The sequence below is a fragment of the Palaemon carinicauda genome, chromosome 45 (assembly GCF_036898095.1).
Source record: "Palaemon carinicauda isolate YSFRI2023 chromosome 45, ASM3689809v2, whole genome shotgun sequence".
Classification (NCBI taxonomy): Eukaryota; Metazoa; Arthropoda; class Malacostraca; order Decapoda; family Palaemonidae; genus Palaemon; species Palaemon carinicauda.
This window is the reverse complement of record NC_090769.1, coordinates 20,135,653-20,158,578: the sequence shown is the minus strand read 5'-3', so window position 1 is coordinate 20,158,578 and position 22,926 is coordinate 20,135,653. Positions and strand designations below refer to the sequence as shown.

The following is a 22,926-nucleotide window of genomic DNA, read 5'->3' as shown; positions in this document are numbered from 1 at the left end:
GCTTCACATCAAATTCTTTTTTTCGTCAGCTAGAGGATGACGAGTTACACATTAATCTGAGTGAAGAAATTAGAATACAATGACGGGTCAAATTTCAATCCATTTCATGGGGTACTTCTCCCATTAAAACATATCTAACTAAAATGGTAATACTGTATATTATTTTTGTAACGAGCCAACAACAATTCAGCGTTTCCTCCCTTCTTTCTCCTATCTTCTAAGAAAATTAACAACTATGCATTTCAGCATTGTCCCTTCTATCGGTATAAGCTTCCATTCCAAGCTTTCATTTATTGTAACCTTTAAACAAGTCAGCTTGACTTTTCTCTCTCCAGTATTTTCCTCTATTTTACTAAGTGCATCTTTTCTCTGTATCATTCCTGGAATAGAGCTTTCATGAATAGATAATGCAATTTGCTATTTTCAAGCATAAATTGTGTTGCTTCATAAACAAAGTGCTACGTCAAACGCAAATAAAAACCCTGAAGCAATTGGTGGTATATATGCCTTGATACATTTATTCATGTATTCATTTTATTCAATACACCATTTACATAGTTGAAAGTTATATCTATATGCAAAAATTCTGCTAAGCATTAGATAGCCTAGAAAATCACAGGTGATTAGCCAAAACCAGAAAAGATATTTAGAAAAATCTGGTTTTTGCTTAATATTTAGCAAACAAAGTATATCCTCACCTGCTTCGTTCTCTTGAGCATGTCCATATCACGTCTGAGAACGTCAACTAGTTCCTTGGTTTCTAACTGGTATTTGTACAGAAGTTCTGGAGTCAACTTTACATCGTCTAACCACTGAGGGTCATTTAAAATAGGACGAGGGCATTTTGAGCGTGGTATATTCCATCTTTCATCTGAATGAGATGTCTAAAAAGAGAAGAAAAAATTAGATAAAATAAAATGAGATATTTATTGAGCTCTATTCAAAACTCTATAACTTAATTAAAATTTCCAAATGAACTTCAGTATCCGTTATAATAGTGAAAGTAAAATGTAACAATTCAACATTTTGTGTCAAGGAAATATATTAAGTGATTCATAGTCATATCTTTCAATATATTTCCAAGACTTGTGAATTAAAAATTGGACAATCTATTTTGCCATAGCAGATCTTAGTAGAGTGCAACACTAGATACAGCGTTCTTTCAAATGCAGCCCTCTCATACTGCATTTACCTTTAAAGGTCCAGTTCTTGAAACAATTCAATATTGCTACAATGAAAATTCTCACCTCAGGCACTTTTCCAGAGCCTTCATTTCAAATTTGTTGTTATATTGAAAGTTTTCCTAGATTCCCTTTGATAATTACCTAAACTATCCTATATCAGTAATAACAAGAAAAAAATTACGTATGATTATATACCATATTAAGAGTAAGACTGTTCTTGAGTTAATTTATGAGACCTCGTCCACCTTACTTACAGAGTTGGAAACAGTAGTTACCAGACAATTCTATATACTGTACAGTATATTTCAATGTTAAAGACAACCAAAAAGTCCCATTATTTTTAGTTATTCCACCAGCTAGTTAACTAACCTTTTGTTGTACCACAATATAGCTATTGTAAGAAATTCTAGTTATATCCATTTTTTCCATTTATCCCTGTAAGAGGGATAATGCTTACCGTATGTCTTAAACAGAATACTGTAGGCAATCATAAAGATTCCTCACAGTGACCTTTTTACCAAGCTATAATATACTCCCATCTTAACTGTACAATCTCACCCTCATACTTCATTCCAATAAGTCTACAAATTTGACTACTGTTTAAGGTTTAGTTATAAACCTTATATAGTAATGTAATGATCTTACCTCACTATTTTCAGAGTTTTCAGATATATTCTGCATGCTGTCATCAGTAGATTTATATTCTCTTGATGAGTAGTTTGAACTAGAAGCAGACATCACCATATCACTGGAAAGGAAGATTCTGTTAACAGTCATCTTTACTATACCTCCTTCAATCAAAAATAAAGATAAGTGTTACCAGTCATAATGCATATGTGTAAAAGCAAGAAATACTATTTACCATAGCATGATAAAATGATAGTTTAAGCATTAATTTTTTTTTTAGATAAAAAAAAAAATTCTTCGGGAGTTTGCCTTGATCAGCTGAACCGGTAAGCATAGAGTAGTGTCCATCAACTTATAAACGAAAACAATGGAAAATTTAATTTCTGGGCTCGACCTGTGTCGCTCTGTGAAATGCTCCTTATAGCACCATTTCTAAGGTATAAATACTGCTAAATATACCAGAGAAAAAAGTTGCATATAATGTCTGGAATAAACCCAGCTCGCTCACTCTAATCGAGTGTCGGTATAGTAACTGGGGCGTGTTAGAACCACGACCAGAGGTCCCTCACCAGTTAGTCCTCTCCTTCCTCAATATTTCCCGATACTACAAGGTGCCGTTCTACATCCGAATACTGCCCTCTACTACGACTACCCTCCCCCCACCCCTACCACTTCCCTTTTATACAAGACTAATAAACAAGATTTTGATAAAACTGATATTTCACTTAACTGTATCCAACAATAATGCATTTAATATTCACATAGTGTATTAGCATAGTATTAAGAAATAAAAATAGCAAATATCAATCTTTTCCATTGTTTTCATCGATAAGTTGATGGACACTACAAAACATATCTTAGGGGTTCAAACAAAAACTGGTCTACTAGGTACCTTAAAAGAAACTGATGTTTTATCTTAGAATGACAAACCACAAAATGAAAATATAAAAAAAAAAGATTTCAGAAAGAAATTATAGAAATCAATCTCGCTCCAAAGCATAGATCTGAATGAAATAATAATTTTAGTCATACAATTTCATATTGATTACAGTATTATTATTGTAATAAAAGCAAGTTTTCTATACAATATTATATCAATAATACAAATACTTCTACTGTACCTGGATCCAGCAATTCTAGGCCCTCGGTCTTCTATTATAATTTTCTCCTGTTTCCCTGGTGATCCAATGCTCTCTGCTTCAGCCTGAACGCTAGTAGATTGCGACAACTGGGACACCTGTGATGAGGCACGGCGAATCTCAATATCCTGCGAGTTTATGGTTACATAATCAACGACAATAAAATCTACAAAAACTAAGATTCTCCAAGATCTAGAGGAATATAAAAATAATATGTATACTGTACTGTGAAAAAAAGATAAAAGTAAAACTGTAACAGAACTTAAAAAAAAAATTAATATACATACATACATGTACCAAAGGCACTTCCCCCAATTTTGGGGGCTAGCCGACATCAACAATGAAACAAAACAAAAAAGGGGACCTCTACTCTCTATGTTCCTCCAGCCTAACCAGGGTAGAGGTCCCCTTTTTTGTTTAGTTTCATTGTTGATGTCGGCTACCCCCCAAAATTAATATCTAGCTTTCTAAATACATATAACCATATTCAAAGTAGCTTTCACTAATCTTCCATTAATTGAAAAGTCTTAAATTTTAAAATATAAATTAGTCGAAGGTAAAAAAAAAATTATTTTCTGGAATATGAGATAATGTTGACCTCAAACTTTAACTATATTAGTTATACAGTATATGTTCCTTCCTTCAAGTAATGTAATCATTTGCTTAAATCATGATATTTTTATAGATAAGCAGCGTTCTTACAGACATGTATGAAATAATAATTCAGTGCGGCTAATTCTAAACCAAATTAGAAAAACCAAGTCAATTTTAAGCAGCTAACTTAATCTTTGATAGGAAAGAATGTCTCATAGACAGTTGAAAACTATGACATTCACAAATTCTAATTTTTTGGAAGGAGATGCAATAAACCTTATGCACTTTCAGTAGTCTTCAGACTTTCAGCCATTCTATCTAAAAATAAATGAAAAAATAAAAAACCAAAGTACAGCTATTTCCCCTGTTGGAGCCCTTGGGCTTATAGCATCCTGCTTTTCCAACTAGGGTTGTAGCTTAGCTAGTAATAATAATAATAATAGCTTGGTTTATGAGTAACTGAATACACTATGAGCCAATTGGTTTATGAGCATTGTATCAATCTGTGTGAGAAGTTTTTTTTTATGGAAAAGTACTGCAATAACAAAACCAGCACAAGACCAGTCACGTTGTGCCCATACGCCCCAAAGTGTGTTCCTGCGGTTTTTACCCCATTTCGTGTCCTTTTAAAGAATGAGCAAAAGCAGTCATCTCTAGAATATTCTGCGAGTATACGTTAAACACAAAACTAACCTTGTAATTTAGCTGTTACTGTTCTTGAAATATTTTATTTTTCCTTGTTTCCTTTCCTCACTGGGCTATTTTCCCTATTGGAGGCCCTGGGCTTATAGTATCCTGCTTTTCCAACTAGGGTTGTAGCTTAGCAAGTAATAATAATAATAACAATAATAAAATAATAATAATAATGCAAATAAATAAGTGTTGCAGACAAATTAATCAATAATTACCTTGGGTGCACAGCAAGGAGACATCTGACTAATGTCTTCTAAGTATGAGCGAATACTTTCAGCAGCATGAGAATGAGTACTTATTAGCTTGCCTGATGCAGAGGCATTACTACCACGAGCAGACCCAGGTTCTGCCTTCACTGAAGTAGCTTGGGAGTCCGGGCGATGCAAATAAACAACTGGACGCTTTTTAACAGGTCTCTGAAAATACAATACGTATAACTGGATTATGTTTAGTAGTTAGAACGACTCATAATTTGAAATCGATACTGTAAATGTGACTCATTTCATCTTAAAAATATGAAAAATGGAACTTTTAGTAATGTGTCAACAAATTTCATTGGCAGAGATTAATTATTTCTATGAACTCCCTATGGCATTCATATCAATTTTCTCTCAAATTTGGTTAAATGTCGAAGTTTACATTTAAACTACAAAATACCCGCTTTATTTTCTTGTAATGGCCCTCCCCTCTAGTGTAGTACCGGGATCATATTACAGTGTATGGCAATAGCATCGTATCAGTAGATCATATCCTTTTGTCTTTCAGTTCTCTCATCGGTCATGTTAGTCACATCTCTACTCATACTTGTGATAGTGTTTTTTAAGAAGTACTATATAAACATATTTAATAAATTTAAGGCAATGTCTTCTGGCTTCTCTATGTCTTCTTGTGAGGATTTTTCAAGGGATTTATTGCTGGGCTATAATGATCTTCATTCATTTTGTGCCACTTGCCAGAGGGCAAAAGTGCGACTTGAATAACCCTAATGAAGAATATAATTCCCTCTCAATTCCTCTAATCAAGGATTGTCTTCAGATAGTAGCTGTTCGCATAAAAGATTCAGGTTGTAATAGGAAAATGTCTTGTAATTCAGGAGAAAAGCCAGAGAAAATAAGGCTAAAAGATGTTTGTGGGTGTGAGATGGCTGAAATTTATAGGAATGAGCTTCATAAAGTGTTTACTGATTTTGCTTTGTTAGTTCACTCGAAATGTCAACAAGCCATTCGGCAAAGACTGTCAGAAAATGGAACTTTTTTGTTTAAAGGTAAACAATAACATTTAACCAGCTTAAGAGAAAAGAAATATGTTGAAAAACATGAAAGACTGATTTTGAAGGTAAAATGTTTATAACCAAATAAGTTTTTGGATAGAAATCGTATTGAAACTGCCTTACCTTGCCCGTGTCCATTTCTTGCTCGCTTTCCGCACCAGAACGTTTTTCTCCATCACTCTGTTGTGGAATAGTTACTTGACCAATAGGTGGCTGAACTACAGTATGTTGATAAACCACATTAGGCAGCATAACAGGTGGAGCACTGAAGAGTGGAGGGACTACAGGCTGATACATCACACCGGGGAAAGCACCCATGTATTGCAGAGGTACTGCCACACTTCCTGTATAAAATAATTAGAAAAACATTTTACCATTGTATTTTCTTAATTCTAACTCCAAATTTAATTATTACAAGTATTTGTCTTGTTTCCTTAAAACTCGCAGCTTAACATGATAAGCTTGTTTTGGAATTCCCAAAAGATTCTAGAACAGAAAGAAATAAACCAAATTTCTGGGAACAAACCCAACTGCTGTACATAATTACATACTGGGTTTAGATATATTTGCCTTGTAGAAGTTAAAAAACCCTATAAAATGATGTACTGTACTAAAGAGTAAGCAGATTTTTAGTTTAACCAAATCACAGAGTTAAAATCCTTAACTTTTATAGGGTTGGCTTGAAAAATCTCAATAATAGAATTTGGATTTTCTTTGATAACCCAGCAGTAAAAATTGATTACTAGATAAACAGTAAATGGCAAAGATTCTGAAACACATTTTATAACAATATTTGACATGTTGAAGACTCTTATTTTATTTTATATGTTGCAAGTGTGTGACTTTTGCTGTTAAACAATCGATTAGACTATGTTTAATGGTTAGTGTTGACCTACATTCTCCATACATACATATACCAAGGCACTTCCCCCAATTTTGGGGGGTAGCTGACATCAACAAATGAAACAAAAACAAAAAAGGGGACCTCTACTCTCTATGTTCCTCCCAGCCTAACAAGGGACTCAACCGAGTTCAGCTGGTACTGCTAGGGTGCCACAGCCCACCCTCCCCCGTTATCCACCACAGATGAAGCTTCATAATGCTGAATCCCCTACTACTGCTACCTCCGCGGTCATCTAAGGCATCGGAGGAAGCAGTATAAAATACCAGTATAAAATCAGTAGGTCCATGGATATTTTGTGTATAGGCGTAATCATTTACGATTAATAAATACCCTACTCCTACTTCTCCCTTGGTTGCATTTTCATATTTCTGTGTTAACATTTGTATCTATAATCATTTTGGAATAGGTGAAATCAAGTGAAGTTTTTACAGCCTGTTTTATTAGAACTTGATTTCACCTCAAGTGAAGTTTTTACAGCCTGTTTTATTAGAACGTATGGAAAATGTCCATAGCTGATATCAATGAATTAACTGAGATTTGGGGAATTAAGAATTGTCATTAATATTTATATATATCTGTATCTTCAACTTCTTTTTTGATTAAGGAGTGTGCAATTAGTTATTTTATAGTTTTTCTAGTTCACAAAATCACAAGAGACACAAATACAGGGATAATACTTTCCATTACCAGTAAATACCAAAAGACATGTAGTATTTACTTCCTACTGGGAGGTTGGGCTGTGGCAACCTAGCAGTACCAGCTGAACTCGGTTGAGTCCCTGGTTAGGCTGGAGGAACGTAGAGAGTAGAGGTCCCCTTTTTTGTTTTGTTTCATTTGTTGATGTCGGCTATCCCCCAAAATTGGGGGAAGTGCCTTTGGTATATGTATGTATGTACTTCCACAATACATTAGCCATTTGAAAGCATCTTGGTACCTTGAACTATATGAGCTGCAGATATTCACAATTTACTTAAACACCAGACAATAGTTTAAAATTACTTTTTTGAAACAACCTTAAATGTTAGTGAAAACATAATATCTGATGGAGTCTCATCTACCAAACAAAAAGGGATTTTGATGAAGGAAAAATCTATTTCTGGGGAGAGACCTGTGATGCTCGGTGAAAAGGGTCCTTCTTTACACTTTTCTGATATAAACCCTTCCATTATATCAGAAAAGTGTAAAGAAGGACCCTTTTCACCAGGCGTCACAGGTCGACCCAGAAATAAGGTCACCTACCTTGTGGTTGTAAAAATGTTGGTTGCTGGTGCTGCATAACTATAGTTGGGCCAGGTGGTTGAGGAATTGTCATAGTATCCATGGAGGGTAGAGAAGACAAGTTAGGTGAGCTTGTTGGTAAATAAAATCCTGGGACAAGACTAGGGAACGGTGGAGCTGCCAACCTGCTGGTGCGGCCAATATTGGGTTCAGTGGATGGGCCACTATCCCTAAAACAAAAGAATATAGTCGACTTTTAGCATGATATTCATTCTCATTTGCAAACACAGGTACATGGAAAAAACGCAGAATATCCTTTGGACAATATGCAATATAATACAACTAAATGAGAATAAGTTTTCACTTTTTCTTGCAAAAAAACCCTACCATCTAAATTGTTGGTTACTAGAAAGATAATTTTTAGGTAAGGATTAATTACTATCCTTGATACTATTGTATTTCATATTGTTGGTGAGGAAGGGAGATAGCCATCTACCTTACCACTTATTCTAAATATAAAACTTAATAGATTTCTTCATATTGGAGAAGAGAACTCTTTCCATAGAGTGATATCATGTTTGCTACCTCATTACCACAAATTCCACAAGAGGAACACATGAACAGTTTTTTGCCGACAAGAAATATAAGAGAACTGCTCAAGCTTCTGAGAACTGCTCGAGCTACTGAACTACTTCGTGGAGGCTATTACTGTACTGTAAAATTCTCACGAGTCTAATGTATTATTGGAGTCATAGCATATTACAAACATTCTGTCCTTAATGCTCTTTATTTTTTAAGGCAAGTTACCCAGCTGTTACCAATGCTGTTATCTCTTCATTAACCCTTTTACCCCCAGGCTCTTTGAAAATTTCCAACCCTTAACCCCCAAGGGGTTATTTTTTCCCCAGCACATTTTGCAGTATATTTTTTTTAAATTGCTCTAATAGCCTTAATTTTTGTCATAGAGAGGTCAGGTTGGTCTTATTCTCTTGGAAAATGCCTGAATTTTCTCAAAAAATTATCAAAAATATGAAAAAAAAAAATTTATAGCATTTTTTTGCAAGGACATACCGGTACGTCCATGGGGGTAAAGGGATGAGTTTTGTGAAACGTACCAGTACGTCCTTTGGGGTTATAAGGGTTAAATACAGAGGCACAGTCCTGTAATTCAACTAAATGTGACTCATCTCTATGGACTCAAGTACAATCAATGCTATGCTGTTCTATGACTTTTAACCATTGGTACATCACTCTATACGATCCTTATGATCAATGAATCTGGAATTGACCTCTTTTTCAAGTTAAACCCTCCAGTCCGAATTCCCATCCTACTTCAGGAACATCTCCCACTCATGATATATCTTTCATATCAGTCCTGAAGTGATCACTAGCAGGGTAAATATTTAATCTCATCATTTCAAAACAATCATTACTTTAAGGTTCCACAGGAAAGCATCTGGATCTTACTTACAACCATACATACATTCCCTAAAAAGACAACACTTACATCACCTTACACCAAGGTTGTCTCCCGACTTCTCTCTAACAGGGATGAAAGTAAATTAAAAAACAGTTCCTCAGTAACCTTGAGAACAAAATCATCTTAATAAATTCCTAGTCCACAGCAGTTCATTCATACGTTGTTTCTTCACACCAAAATGACAAGCTTTAGTTAGGCAATGATTTGTATTAATGAAATACAAAAGGCAAAAATATATATTTTTTTCATGGATACTCACCCACAAGGTGGTATTGATACAGTGTTATCTGTGCGATGCCACATGTCAATTGAAGGTGGTTTTAATGGTTGACATGACTCTCCAGATGAAGGAGCGATAAAAGCTTGCTTGTGTGCACGTGACTCATGATCCATAGCTGTTGCTGGCCTCTTTACTCCATGGTGCTGTAAAAAAAGAAGATAAATATTCAACAATAATATATCCTGGCTGTGGTAATTAAGGCATTGTTCTCCAAAACAAATATTCACCAAAAAGGATCCACATAACTTTTAGATATTCTAGAAAGGTAACAGCTAAATTCACGATCACTTCAAAACCCCAAAGATAAATTATACTACACAAATTGTAACTCAATGCACACCTACCACAGGATATATGAAAAATATAGCTTAGTTCAAATTGTCTCTTGATAACTGCTGTTGACAATAAAATACAAAAAAAGATCTAGTTAAAATGACTTTTATTACAGGCATTCCAGCTCTCCTAAAGACATTTCCCTATTTTAAAGACAAAAGGTGTATACGGGTGAGAAAAACCCTGAGTATAAATGTTCATAAAAGTCTTACATTATGAATATTTGAAAAATTACATAGTATTATGCTAATTACCCTTTCAGTAGGTCTCTTTGTTATCTTCTTAGTACTTTTCAGCTTATCCTTGGGCGCCTTTCCCCCAGTCCGCTGCAGCTGCATAAATATCTTTTGCATATCTGCATTGTGCCTTGACAGCACTTCCTCAGTTAGTTGAACATGCCGATACGAACGTCCAATACTTGATGTTCTTCCTGTATCTCCACTCCCACTCCCATTTCCAGTGCTGTCTGATTGTCTAAACAAAGGAAAGGAAATGATATAATCTTTTTTATTTTGTTTGCTACCATAAAAAAGTTTTAACAACCTGATTTAAAATCAACATTCATCTTGCTCAATGGAAAATGAGCATTTAACTCATAAAAAATCTCCAAAGCTTAATTGATAATTCCTAATTTGATTTCAAACACAAGTACAGCTCATTAAAGAAAGGATTTAAAAAGGTTATTCTGCATTGTACCTATCAAAACATTTGCTATAGGTAATTAACATGAAATGTTCAAGAGGGTGAGAGCCAGGTAATTTGGTCACATTGTCGATAACCTCTCAACATATTAACATTAATTGATTTTAAATGAACTACTGTATGTTATATCATTCTTCTTTTAACCCAAAGTTAATACTGTACAAAATATAATTGTCTGAGAAACTGGGGGGAAGGGATCAAAGATTGTTCTGAAGGATTTGAATCTCTAGAGCTTGGTCTGAATAACAACAAGATCTATCAACTCAGAAACTTGATATTTAAAACCTACAGACCAATTTACAAAAGAAAAGGTAGGGTAGGGAACATTAGAATGTGTTAGGTTAGTAGAAAATTCATGAGGCTGGAGAAAAGAGCCTGATACCAATAGTTTAACAGTACCTATACCTGGTTAGATCTATGATAAAATATAAAAATGCTACATTAAAGACTTCATTATGAAGCTAATGAAACCATTAAAATTTGCCTAAAATTGCCAATACCTTGTTCTGCATCATGCTAGACTAAAGGAATTCTAGCTAATCCACAAACTCATTTTGTTATGCAATATGACACCTAAAAAAACAGAAAAATCAAATAACTAACCTGGTATTATCACAATAGTTGTCGCCAGACCCAGAGCAAGACTGAGACTGCGAATTTGTCTGCGACTGCTTATGATTTCTTGAGCCACCTGAAAAAGATAATACTACGATGACTACCTGCTTTTAAAATTAAGAATACAGTAATACCTCAGGATACAAAATTAATTCGTTCCACAGTGGCTTTCGTAATGATTTTTTCGTATAAAGAGAGGCATTTTACATGTAACATGATTTTTTAATTTTTGGCGAATTTCGATTCGAATCCTGAGTATTTTTCCGCAATACGAGGCGAAAAAATCTTCGTATGTCGTTGCGTAAAATGAGTTTTCCGTATACAGAAACTTTCGTATCTAGAGGTTTCACTGTACAGTATTATTTTCAAAATAAGGTATGACTATGATTGAACTTCATAAAACAATTTAAAAACAATTAAAAGGCTGACATACAACCATGGCTTGATTCTAGCTACCCAAGTCAAATATTTATAACTGAAATCAAACTTGAAATTTAAAATTTTTTTTTGACAAAGGGAAACACATATGAAGGTGTTAAAAACAATACAATTAGCATAAAAGAATGCTATATGAAGTTTTTAAAATATGAATGGTACTTTCAGTTTACTGTAATCTCGTATTTTAAATTTACGAACCAATAGTTGGAAAATTTACAGCATTCAAAAGTAAGCTTTACAAATCACCATGAGGGCAATTGTGAAACTAACTGTCTATTTGTCCATAGAATTAGTTTAAAGTAAATTTTGCTTGTGAAATAAAATTCTAAACATTTGATTATTCTGTCATATGCTATGTACAGTACTTAAGTTTCTTTCTATTAAATTACTAATGTGACAGCTATTATCAAAATAAATGGGGTCTGTAGTTTTCTGACTAGCCGTAAAACTTTGGCAGTAAAGTATAGCTTTCGAAAGAATATATAGTATATCTTGAGTCGTTGCCTACAGGATTTCGCCGTTGTGTGCATAGTCGAAAGCACACTAGGACTGAAGAATGTGAGAATGGCAATTGGATTTATTGCAGGATAGTGATCATGGGGAGGCAATTGAATCAATAGATCAACAGTTCTCTTTTAATTCTGAAATATTTGCACTAAAAACGAAGAAACAAACACTACGAAAAAATGACGGCCAACAGCCAATTTAAATCATCAAAAAATTTGAAATATTTAACCTATACAGTTCAAATAAACTTTGCTAAAACTTTACTTGGCCGAGAGTTTGAGCCAATCCAGCCAATAGATTGTTCTCAAATTTCAATTGCCTAACGGGTTGGGCTTAAAGATTACGTTTATAGTCATGATAGACTTGTGGAACATGATCAAAGATGTGTGATTTACAAACAAAATTAAACAGATATTTTACACATGAAAGAAAACCCTTAAATAAACATATTCACATATTTAAACCAAAGGTACATTCCAACAAGTATTCCATGAAACATCTTTGAAAAAATCCCCACTTAGTAAGTCAGTAAAAAAATTGACGGACTGACTTACCAGTACTATTACCATGCGAAACCTCCATCTTACTGTCTCCACTTTCATCGGAAGAAGCAGTCTTTGGTTGGCTCCGGAAAAACCTGTGGCAAGAGTAAAAGGCACAAATAAAACTCATGAATATAATCATACATTAATAGTGAAAAAAAGGCATGGTAGAGATAAAGTCCCGTTGCAATAAGACACCTTTGCAACACATAAATTTTAACTGTACAGTGTATCACAATTTCCTCATTCATTTTTGTTTTTGTATATATTCTATTGCTATGGTAAACCTATTATTTATTTTTTAATTAATAAAAGTTTAATTTTCATAAGAAAACCCTTTCATCTGATGTCTCAAAATCTTGGAAACCCCAGCTATACAATGGAGCCAACTTAAGTTGAACAATGAACAACTGGTCCTAATAAACTTTCACATGCTTTTAGAAAAATAAGCTTTCTACTGACATGTGATTTTATAATATAATGCTGCCTAATTACATTAGTTAATCCATATTTACAGGCACATTAATGACATCATTTTCAGAGTACAACGATAAAAAAATCTTGTGAGTAAATACTGGAAATATGAATTCAATTTGAAATTCAGAGACAATTTTTGTCCAAATTCAAAACATCATGAGAATAATTCACAGCAAAACTAAGAAGATTTGAGCATCCAGTATTCTAAAAGCTTTAAATATTTTATTTTCAGACAAATTACAGAGTATTGATACAAATGTATTCACTGAGGAATTAATGAAAAACATCAAGACAGTACAGAACTGTCATTACCAAATTAAAATGGATCATACAGGAAAAAAAACTTCAATGCAAACAATTTCAGTTGAAACAATTCAGTTAGAAATTAAAACTGTAACTAACAGAAAATCAAATCACTTACATATATTCGTTACTTGGACAAAAAGAGTTAGTCTCTGTACAATATACTATTAGACAAATTATATAAAAAGATAGTAATCAAGCAGCATATGCAACATAAAAGTATCTTTCTCCTCAAACTTTTACTCATAAGTTGGAAATTGAATGATTCAGCTGTATGCTGTCAAGTAGTTAATTCTATGTATGGAAAGGATATGCAAAAGACGATTGTGATATTTATAGTAAGACATCTGTTGAATTGATTTTTTATCTTTTATAAATGTCAACTTATAATAATATTTCGCTTTGGAATTTTCTAAATTACAATTCAAAGTAGATTTAGACTTGTAGAATCCAGGACACTAGCACAAAGAATAGTTAAAATAAAAAATATAAATAATGACACAATCATATAGTTCAAATAGGGTGTTATAGAAAAACAAATTTATACCATTACTATATCCAATAATCTTCAGCTAACAGCATTTTCAAATAAAACTTTGACAGAAGTTGAATGATCATATTGTAGTTATCTAATACCAAAAAAAAAAATAGCCGAGCTTTTTGTATGCAATTTCAGTACCCCTTAGGGGAGAAATGCTCATAATACATAACTATACTAAATCTTTTTCAATGAGGCGCATTTGCACTGACTCGCAGGGGTGTCCGTTTAGCTCGGAAAAGTTGCTTACTAGCTGATTGGTTAGAATTATCTTGTCCAACCAATCAGCTAGCAGGGAACTTTTCCGAGCTAAAAGGGCACCCCTGAGAGTCAGTGCAAATGTGTCTCATTAAAAAAAATTGAGTATAGAAATGTTTTCGACACCTAGTCCCACTGATCTAAAACTACAACATTATCTATCCTAGTATCAATCAAATCACCTCACAAGTGAAAAAAATTATGTGCTGTTAAGTGCATGTTGACAGGAGCTGACTTGCACATAATGAGCCTTTGATTTGTGCTCATGAAGGAGTTAATGTTTTCTACATACTGTTCTGTTATAAATTCAGAAATAAAACAAATGTGGTGGTAACTGTTCAGCTTTTTGGGCTCAAGCCATGGCGTCCTGATGGAAGGTTCCTGTTTGGTAGCTTCCTTGGGTATAAGACTACTAAGATATTCCCAGAGAATTTAACCACAGGTTATCACAGAATTCTAACTTCTGGAGCGAGTATCTCAAAGGTTTCCCTTTAAGACATCGTAATACAACAGGGGACACGCATGTCTGGTCGTGCCACATAGCTATCTCCACCCCGAACAGAGTTAACGCTTCGGTGTGTAAGGGCTGAGAATAGCTGGGAGCCGTTCCACAGCTAATCTCACTCGTGGCTACTACTGATACTCGAGACGTAAACAAACGGACGCCATTGCTCTAATGACGTCACGAGCGTCTTTATCCTTTGTTTAGTAGCTGCCCTACTGAGACGGATTTTCCCTTGTGTGAACTTTATCGTTTTGCATCTTCGCTATGTCGTTACCTTCAGCCTCGCCTTCTTCTGGAAAGTTGAGTACAAGGTTCCAGTATTGTTTAATTAAGCTCTGGCCGTAAAGTAAATATTATTTTGCGAAATAATTGATGTTTTGTGGCAGAGCTGTGCCTCTACCGGACCCGCCATTTTATGGCGTCGCTGTTGTTTTGCATGTCTTATTTAGTTAGCCACAACAACGCTTCCGGCCTTATATACTAATCGAATACATTAGTTTATTTAGTCTTCATAGCTAGGAACTTTTATTTCGTGTTTAGACGCTTTTTATCGGTCATCGATTGACCTCATACCGGTCGGCTACTATAGCCCCCAGGCCAGGAGCCTATATACAAGTGTTCATGCATGATTTATCAGTGATCCTAGACTAAGTTATGAAGATAGTGGCATTATTATTTTACAATACTTTTGACTAGTGATGCAAATGTTTTCGCCTTCAGGGACCATATAGGGGATAGGCTAGTCAGTGATTCTTACTAGCCTAACCTAACCTTAGGACCCCTATATGCTTCCTTCATCCCCTGCCTTGGCATTCCCTCTAATTAGCCTTGATCCCTTTTCTGAGTAAAGGGATTCATTGTCTAATAGAGTATTATATCGCCTCTCAGTCCTCCCTAAAGGAATGAACCCCCTTTAGGATTGCGTCTGAGAGTGAGGTTAGGCTAGCCTACCTCTATGGCTAGGATAGTCTGCGACTTTCCTGCGATAGCGATACGTCTTCTTCCTTGCCTAGTTCAGGACTTTTAGCCCTGATCTAGGTCGGGTTAGGAAGGTTTCTCCGTTCCATGCTGAAACTGTACTCTTGCACCGTTTTAGCCGATCAGCCTAATCTTAGGTTAGGGAGTGTCCTCCCTTCCCTTTGTGGCCGCTCTGGTACAGAAACCCTTCCTGGGAAGACCCCTCTCTTCTCCCTCCCCACCTATCTCTTGTATAGCCTAGCCTATGCTTAGGTTAGTTTATACTCATCTGTCCCCTGTCCTACAACTCCTCCTTAGGGTGGATGAGTAGGGCTACCCGAGCTTCCTTGTGCAGTCCGCTCTGGTACATATACCTTCATAGTGTCCTATAAGGTTAGTTCCTAGTGTAGCTCTGCATAAGGGAGTCTCCCCCCCCCCCCCATCTTGGGTGTTCCCTAGTCCTCCCTTGGGCTACCTGCTCCCGGTCCCTAGTGACCCCTGCATATGGATGATAGAGCCTGTCTCTATCATGGGTACACCCCCTCAGGGAGGGGGAGGGATGTCTGGAACCCTGAAGGTACTTCCTGCATCCTTCCCCCCCTCCCCCTGTCTCTCTATCTATCTGGGTGCCGGTCTCTTGCCGCCTCTTATGCCGGCAATACCTGCCTCTTGGTGACTTCCCTACCCTTGCCGCCAGCCCCCCGTGTTCCGAGGGACTGCCGGCTGCCGCCGGCTACTACCGGCGGCTCTCCTACTCCTATCTAATCGTCCGCTTGCCGGTCGATCTCCGGAGTGCCGGCATATACTGCCGGCAACCCGATACTACCTGTACCATCCTTACCCCAGTCACCAATCCGGCATCCTCCGGCTGCCGGAGCCGCCGCTCCCTGCCGGCGTGCCGCCGTTGTGCCGGCGGCCGCCATCCTGGTATCTAACTGACTTTTGAAAATTGTCTGTTCTAATGCCAGAATCTATGCTGGAGCGAGCTCCGGCGTGCCGGCGGCTTGCCGGATACCCCGGAGGCGTCAAGAATACTTGCACCCCCTCTCTGTAGCTATCATAAGACTAAGATAGCCCTACCTGGCAAATAGATAAGCTGCTTTGCTTCTAAGATCAGTACCTAGTACTGCTCTATTAGTGATCATGCTGTCTCTTGCATTCTTCTATTTCCAGCATGCTATGTGCATCTTAGCACGGCTGGTTGCCAGAAGCAGTTACCCTTAATGAGACCTTCTGGCTCTTATCTGGGAACCGAATGAATTCGATCCCAACCTTGTCCTTGGCTTTCCATGGAGTTCCAATATAATGGGAATCCTAGGAAACTATATCCAATGATCTCGGTCATTTGGATTATCCCAGGACCAAGCCTATGGTAACCAGCCGGGCGAGATGCATGGAGCGTGTTCTCCTTTACTGTTTCACTCTCTATGCATCACACCTTATATAAGTTAAAATTAATGATTAATATTAACTTAAATTAAGAGCCATTCCTATGACTCCCCCATACTCATTTTCTCTTTCTTCCACAGGAGGAGCAGATGAAGTGCGATTTCGCATACTGTGCCGTGAAACGCTCCCAGTTTTACGGACATACGGCGTGCAGGACTCACGCCCCTTGCTCAGACAAGAGAGGGGATTGGAAGTTCTGGAATCCACTGGATTGTACGGTCTGCCAGGCCTACCTAGTTGAGGCCTTCCATAACCCTCCCTCAGCGGAGGTTAGAGACATTGCTCGTGAGAAACTGCGCAAGTGGGTGCGTGGTTTTCAGAGGAATGCCACTGGACCGTACCTGGCCACCGAAGAACTGAGGTCCCTGCTGTTCCCTAAGGCCTCCCCTGATTCAGTGGTTCCAAAGGAAGCAATCCCCACTGTCCAAATTACGGTGGAACCTGATGTGGTCATGGCTCAGTCCATGCACGAGTGTCGCCTAGATTCCGAAGAGGATGAACAGATCTCTGACGTCTCGGAAGACACGGAGAAGACGCTTATGGCTCAAGGAGCCGAAGAGGACGAAGACAAGGTGGAATACACCGAGTCGGAGATTGGAGCTACTCCCTCGTCCATCCCTCCGCCTACTCCTACACCGACGGATGTGTCCATTCCGTCTACCTCCACGACCCCGGATCCTTCTTCCTCTACACAAGAACTGATCCGACTGATTAGAGCTGTCATGGACGACAGACTGAAGGAGAACCAGGAGTCCATCAGGTCTATGATTGGATCCAGAGAACCGAAGAAGATCTCGGTTAAGGATCTCCCAGCTTGCTCTCATGCCAACCCGTGGAGGTATGCAGAGCATATGGTTATTGCGACCGGCAGGATCTTTGTTAGTGACAAAATCGGCACGGTCCCGTTGGAAGATGTGGAATTCTTCCCAAGCTTCGAGGCCTACCCGGACTGTTACGTCCGGCTTCGTTCTGAACCTGCCTCGAAGGAGGAGACCGAACCTAAGGAAGAGATAGTGTTCGATCTCGCAAAGGCCCAGGCTATGCTAGCCTCCGCATTTAAGAGCAGGGGCTTTACCTGCTCTAAGCTTCCTGCCTTGAGCAAGAAGCATCCTACTTATGTCGCTCCCGACACTGCGATTCTTCCATTTTTGGAAAAGGCCTTGGCTGCATGCCTTAAGGCGGCGGAAGAAGGGAAACCCTGCCCTGCACTGGAGGAGTGCAGACCCTTCTCCATCGTAACGCCCCCTGACACTAGACAATGGAAAGATGTCCAACATACTTTCGTTGTGGGTAGGCTCGATCCTGACGTTGCCGGACGTCAGTTTAATGAAGACCTCCCTAAGCTCAATGATCACCTCCTTCGCCGGGAACAAGACACGAAGGAGAGGCTTGCAGCGTCTCTTTCTCATCAAGTCCAACTTGAAGTTATGGCCTGTGACACAGCAGTACCCGATCACTACATGGTACTGGCCAAATCCCACTTACTGACGGTAATGAAGGACTTGTACCATTTCATAAAGGCTCGTAGAGCCTGTCGTGAATTCGTGTTTGTCGGTGCCACCGTGAAACACGAACCCCGGAGGCTGATTTCCTCCAACATCTGGGGAAAGCACCTGTTTCCTTCGGACCTTGTCAAGGAAATAACGGACAGAGCCGCCACGGAGAATAGGAACCTTCTCCACAAGTGGGGCATGTCCAGGAAAAGGAAAACCTCTCAGGACGATGGACCTCAGCCTAAGAGGAAACCTCAGAAACCGAAACCCCAGCAACGTCAACAAAGACGTCAGTTTCCGGGACCCGCTACCTCCCAAGTGGTTGCCCAACCACAACAAACCTTTCAATTGGTCCCCCAACCGGTGTTGTCACAGTCACCGGTCTTCACCCCTGCCTTTGAACGGCCATCCACTACCTTTCATGCCAGAGGTAGAGGCTCGTCCAGGGGTGCAAGCAGAGACGCCTCTCGTCGTCCCTCCAGAGGTAGAGGAGGAAAGGGAGCTAGCGGCCGAGGCAACAAGTCCTCGGGACACCAGAAGCAATGAAGTGCTTCCGGTGGGAGGAAGACTCCGCCAATTCCAGGATCGTTGGACCTTCGATCCTTGGGCACACAGCATCATCAAGAACGGTCTAGGCTGGAGTTGGGTGCAACCACCCCCAATCTTCCAGCGGTTCTTCCAACAATCGACCCCCATTCTGGAAGAATATGTTCTAGACCTCTTGAACAAGAAGGTGATAAGGAAGGTAAAGTCCACCAGGTTCCAAGGGAGACTGTTTTGCGTTCCCAAGAAGGACTCAGACAAGCTCAGAGTCATTCTGGACTTATCCCCCCTCAACAAGTTCATAGAGAACAACAAATTCAAGATGCTGACGCTTCAACAAATAAGGACCCTTCTGCCTCAAGGTTCCTACACGGTCTCTATAGACCTGGCGGATGCCTATTGGCACATTCCAATGAACCATCACGCTTCCTCCTACCTAGGATTTCGACTCCAAAGGAAAAGCTACGCCTTCCGGGCCATGCCATTCGGCCTCAATGTGGCCCCTCGGATCTTCACGAAGCTGGCAGACGCCATAGTACAACAGCTCCGCCTAAGAAACGTCCAGGTGATGGCCTACCTCGACGACTGGCTAGTCTGGGCTCCATCGCCCGAAGAGTGTACAAAGTCTTGCGACGAAGTTACCCAGTACCTAGAACACCTGGGATTCAAGATCAACGAGAAGAAATCTCGCCTCTCTCCAGCTCAGAAGTTTCAGTGGCTGGGAATCCACTGGAATCTTCAGTCACACCGCCTTTCCATTCCCCAGAAGAAAAGGAAGGAAATAGCAGGGTCTGTCAAGCGACTACTGAAATCCAAACGCATTTCAAGACGACAGCAGGAACGAGTTCTAGGCTCTCTACAATTCGCCTCAGTGACAAACCCAGTGCTTCGTGCACAGCTAAAGGATGCCGCGGGAGTCTGGAGACGATCGGCATCCATCGCTCGAAGAGACCTCAAGAGACGGCTTCCAAACAGACTTCGACGCCTCCTAAAGCCGTGGTCGGAAGCAATGGCCCTGAAAAGGTCCATTCCTCTCCAACACCCTCCTCCTTCACTCAACATCCACACGGATGCCTCACTGGAGGGCTGGGGAGGTCACTCCCACCTGAAACAAGCTCAAGGGACCTGGTCTCCACTATTCAAGACGTTCCACATAAACATCTTGGAGGCCATGGCGGTCCTTCTTACTCTGAAGAAGCTATCCCCGCCGCCCTCGATCCACATCCGTCTAACCCTAGACAACTCGGTGGTAGTTCGTTGTCTCAATCGCCAAGGCTCAAGATCGCCCCAGATAAATCAGGTGCTTCTCCCAATCTTCCGTCTGGCGGAGAAGAAGAAGTGGCACCTGTCTGCAGTTCACCTACAAGGATTCCGCAACGTGACAGCGGATGCTCTATCTCGGACAAACCCGATAGAGTCGGAATGGTCTCTAGACGCAAGATCATTCTCCTTCATCTCTCATCAAGTCCCAGAACTTCAGATAGATCTCTTTGCAACGAGCGACAACAATCAACTTCCTCTGTACGTAGCCCCGTACGAGGACCCCAAGGCAGAAGCGGTGGACGCCATGTCACTGGACTGGAACAGATGGTCCAAGATATACCTGTTCCCTCCCACCAACCTTCTGTTGAAAGTCCTCTCCAAACTGAGAACCTTCAAAGGGACAGCGGCCCTAGTGGCTCCCAAGTGGCCCCGGAGCAACTGGTACCCCCTGGTCCTGGAGCTGCAGCCCAAGCTGATCCCTCTCCCGGGCCCAGTTCTCTCTCAACAAGTACAGAAGTCGACTGTCTTCGCTTCATCATCGAAAATCAAGGACCTTCATCTCATGATTTTCTCTCCCTTGCCGCAAAGAAGAGGTTTGGGATCTCGAAGAAAAGTCTAGACTTCCTAGAGGAATACAAGACCGTATCCACGAGACGGCAATATGAATCATCCTGGAAGAAATGGGTCTCCTTTGTTAAAGCAAAAAATCCTAAAGAAATCACCATTGATTTCTGCATGTCCTTCTTCATTCACCTTCATGGACAAGGATTAGCAGCCAATACGATTTCGACCTGCAAATCGGCTTTGACTAGACCAATTCTATACGCTTTCCAAATTGATCTGTCCAGCGACATCTTTAACAAACTGCCGAAAGCATGTGCTCGCCTACGCCCAGCACCCCCTCCGAAACCGATCTCCTGGTCACTAGACAAGGTGCTCCATTTCGCCTCCAACTTGGACAACGATTCATGCCCCCTCAAGGATCTGACTCAGAAAGTTATATTTTTATTTGCTCTCGCCTCGGGAGCTCGAGTCAGCGAAATAGTGGCATTATCAAGAGAAGAGGGACACATCCTGTTTGCTGATTCAGGAGAAGTGACCCTCTCCCCTGATCCGACGTTTCTCGCCAAAAATGAATTACCCACCAAAAGATGGGGCCCTTGGAGAATATGCCCCCTGAAGGAGGATGTCTCTCTATGTCCAGTAGAGAGCCTCAAGGTCTATCTTCGCAGAACTTCAAACTTTGGTGGAGGCCAACTCTTCAAAGGAGAAACATCGGGCAGCGACCTGTCACTGAAACAATTAAGAGCGAAAATCACCTACTTCATTCGCAGAGCGGATCCGAACAGTACACCCGCTGGTCATGATCCTAGAAAAGTGGCATCTTCTCTGAACTTCTTTCAGAGCATGGACTTTGAGAGCCTTAAAAACTTTACGGGCTGGAAGTCCTCGCGAGTTTTCTTTAAACATTATGCGAAACAAGTGCACGAAATCAAACATTTTGTGGTAGCCGCAGGTAGTGTTATGAAACCTGCACCTAACTCTGCGTAGAACAGTGAGTTATTTGGGACTCTAACTCTTCGGGTGCCTATGTTGACCCTCGAGTGATTCATAGTGATGTCTAAAAACACTTAGTGCTTTTATAACTGTTCTTATCCCAGGTGAAATGTCATAGTGTTACACAAGTGCCGCATGCCTTGAGCATGATGTGTTATTTAAAGACTTGCGTTCCTCGAGAACGAGTACCTACTAATCCTGAAATTCCCTTTCAGATTCAAGAGCAAGCCTTTATTTCTATGTACATTATTATTACTGTAAATGAACTTTACTTTTGCTGTAAATTATTTAATTTCTGCATTGTGAAATAAAATTTCTATTTTATTACTTATGCGTCTCTTTCAGCTCCTACTTACTATGAAATACATACTGTCATAGTTTTATTTATTCCTCCTTTCTTATGGTCATGAAGAATTTAAGATGTCTATCCTTAAATTATATTCACCTTGTCTCAGTAAGGTTCCTACTCGAATACTTACTTCTGATAATCAGGAGATGAATCCTACACACAGTGCCCAACCACCACTGACCTACTCAGAATGTTCCTATACAAATATCAAACATTCTGCTTCATCTCTAAGCTCTTAAAAAGCTCTTCTGTCAAGATGAATAGTCCTTCAATACCACTTTGACGTCGGCATAGCCCATGGGAACTTCCTACCAATGGGGGGCAGGATACTTCGTTCCTATGGTTCTTATCTAAGATTACTTTGCTATTTTGTCAATGCCTAGGCACTTAACTCTGGGGGAAAATCTACCACGATACATTGATTCTCTGGTACTCTTCCATCAGGACGCCATGGCTTGAGCCCAAAAAACGGATTTTGAGCGAAGCGAAAAATCTATTTTTGGGTGAGATAGCCATGGCGTCCTGATGGACCCTCCCTACTACTTCGTCAGTTTGTTCCCACCCTACACAATTGTATCATGGTGATGGGCAGCAACTGGCACCAGGATAAAGACGCTCGTGACGTCATTAGAGCAATGGCGTCCGTTTGTTTACGTCTCGAGTATCAGTAGTAGCCACGAGTGAGATTAGCTGTGGAACGGCTCCCAG

At 39.5% G+C, this 22,926-nt stretch overlaps 1 protein-coding gene across 1 annotated transcript in view; it reads right to left on the bottom strand.

Annotated features, from left to right (window-relative positions):
• per (period) overlaps positions 1-22,926 on the bottom strand; it is a 173,909-nt gene that overhangs the window by 22,503 nt on the left and 128,480 nt on the right. Inside the window, exons 15-24 of the mRNA XM_068367075.1 lie at positions 12,539-12,621; positions 11,028-11,115; positions 9,977-10,196; positions 9,369-9,532; positions 7,651-7,859; positions 5,631-5,851; positions 4,453-4,653; positions 2,933-3,048; positions 1,830-1,932; positions 699-884 (exon numbers count right to left, since the gene is read on the bottom strand). Of these exons, the coding sequence (XP_068223176.1) occupies positions 699-884; positions 1,830-1,932; positions 2,933-3,048; positions 4,453-4,653; positions 5,631-5,851; positions 7,651-7,859; positions 9,369-9,532; positions 9,977-10,196; positions 11,028-11,115; positions 12,539-12,621 (1,591 nt within the window). The remainder of the gene's footprint in view (positions 1-698; positions 885-1,829; positions 1,933-2,932; positions 3,049-4,452; positions 4,654-5,630; positions 5,852-7,650; positions 7,860-9,368; positions 9,533-9,976; positions 10,197-11,027; positions 11,116-12,538; positions 12,622-22,926) is intronic.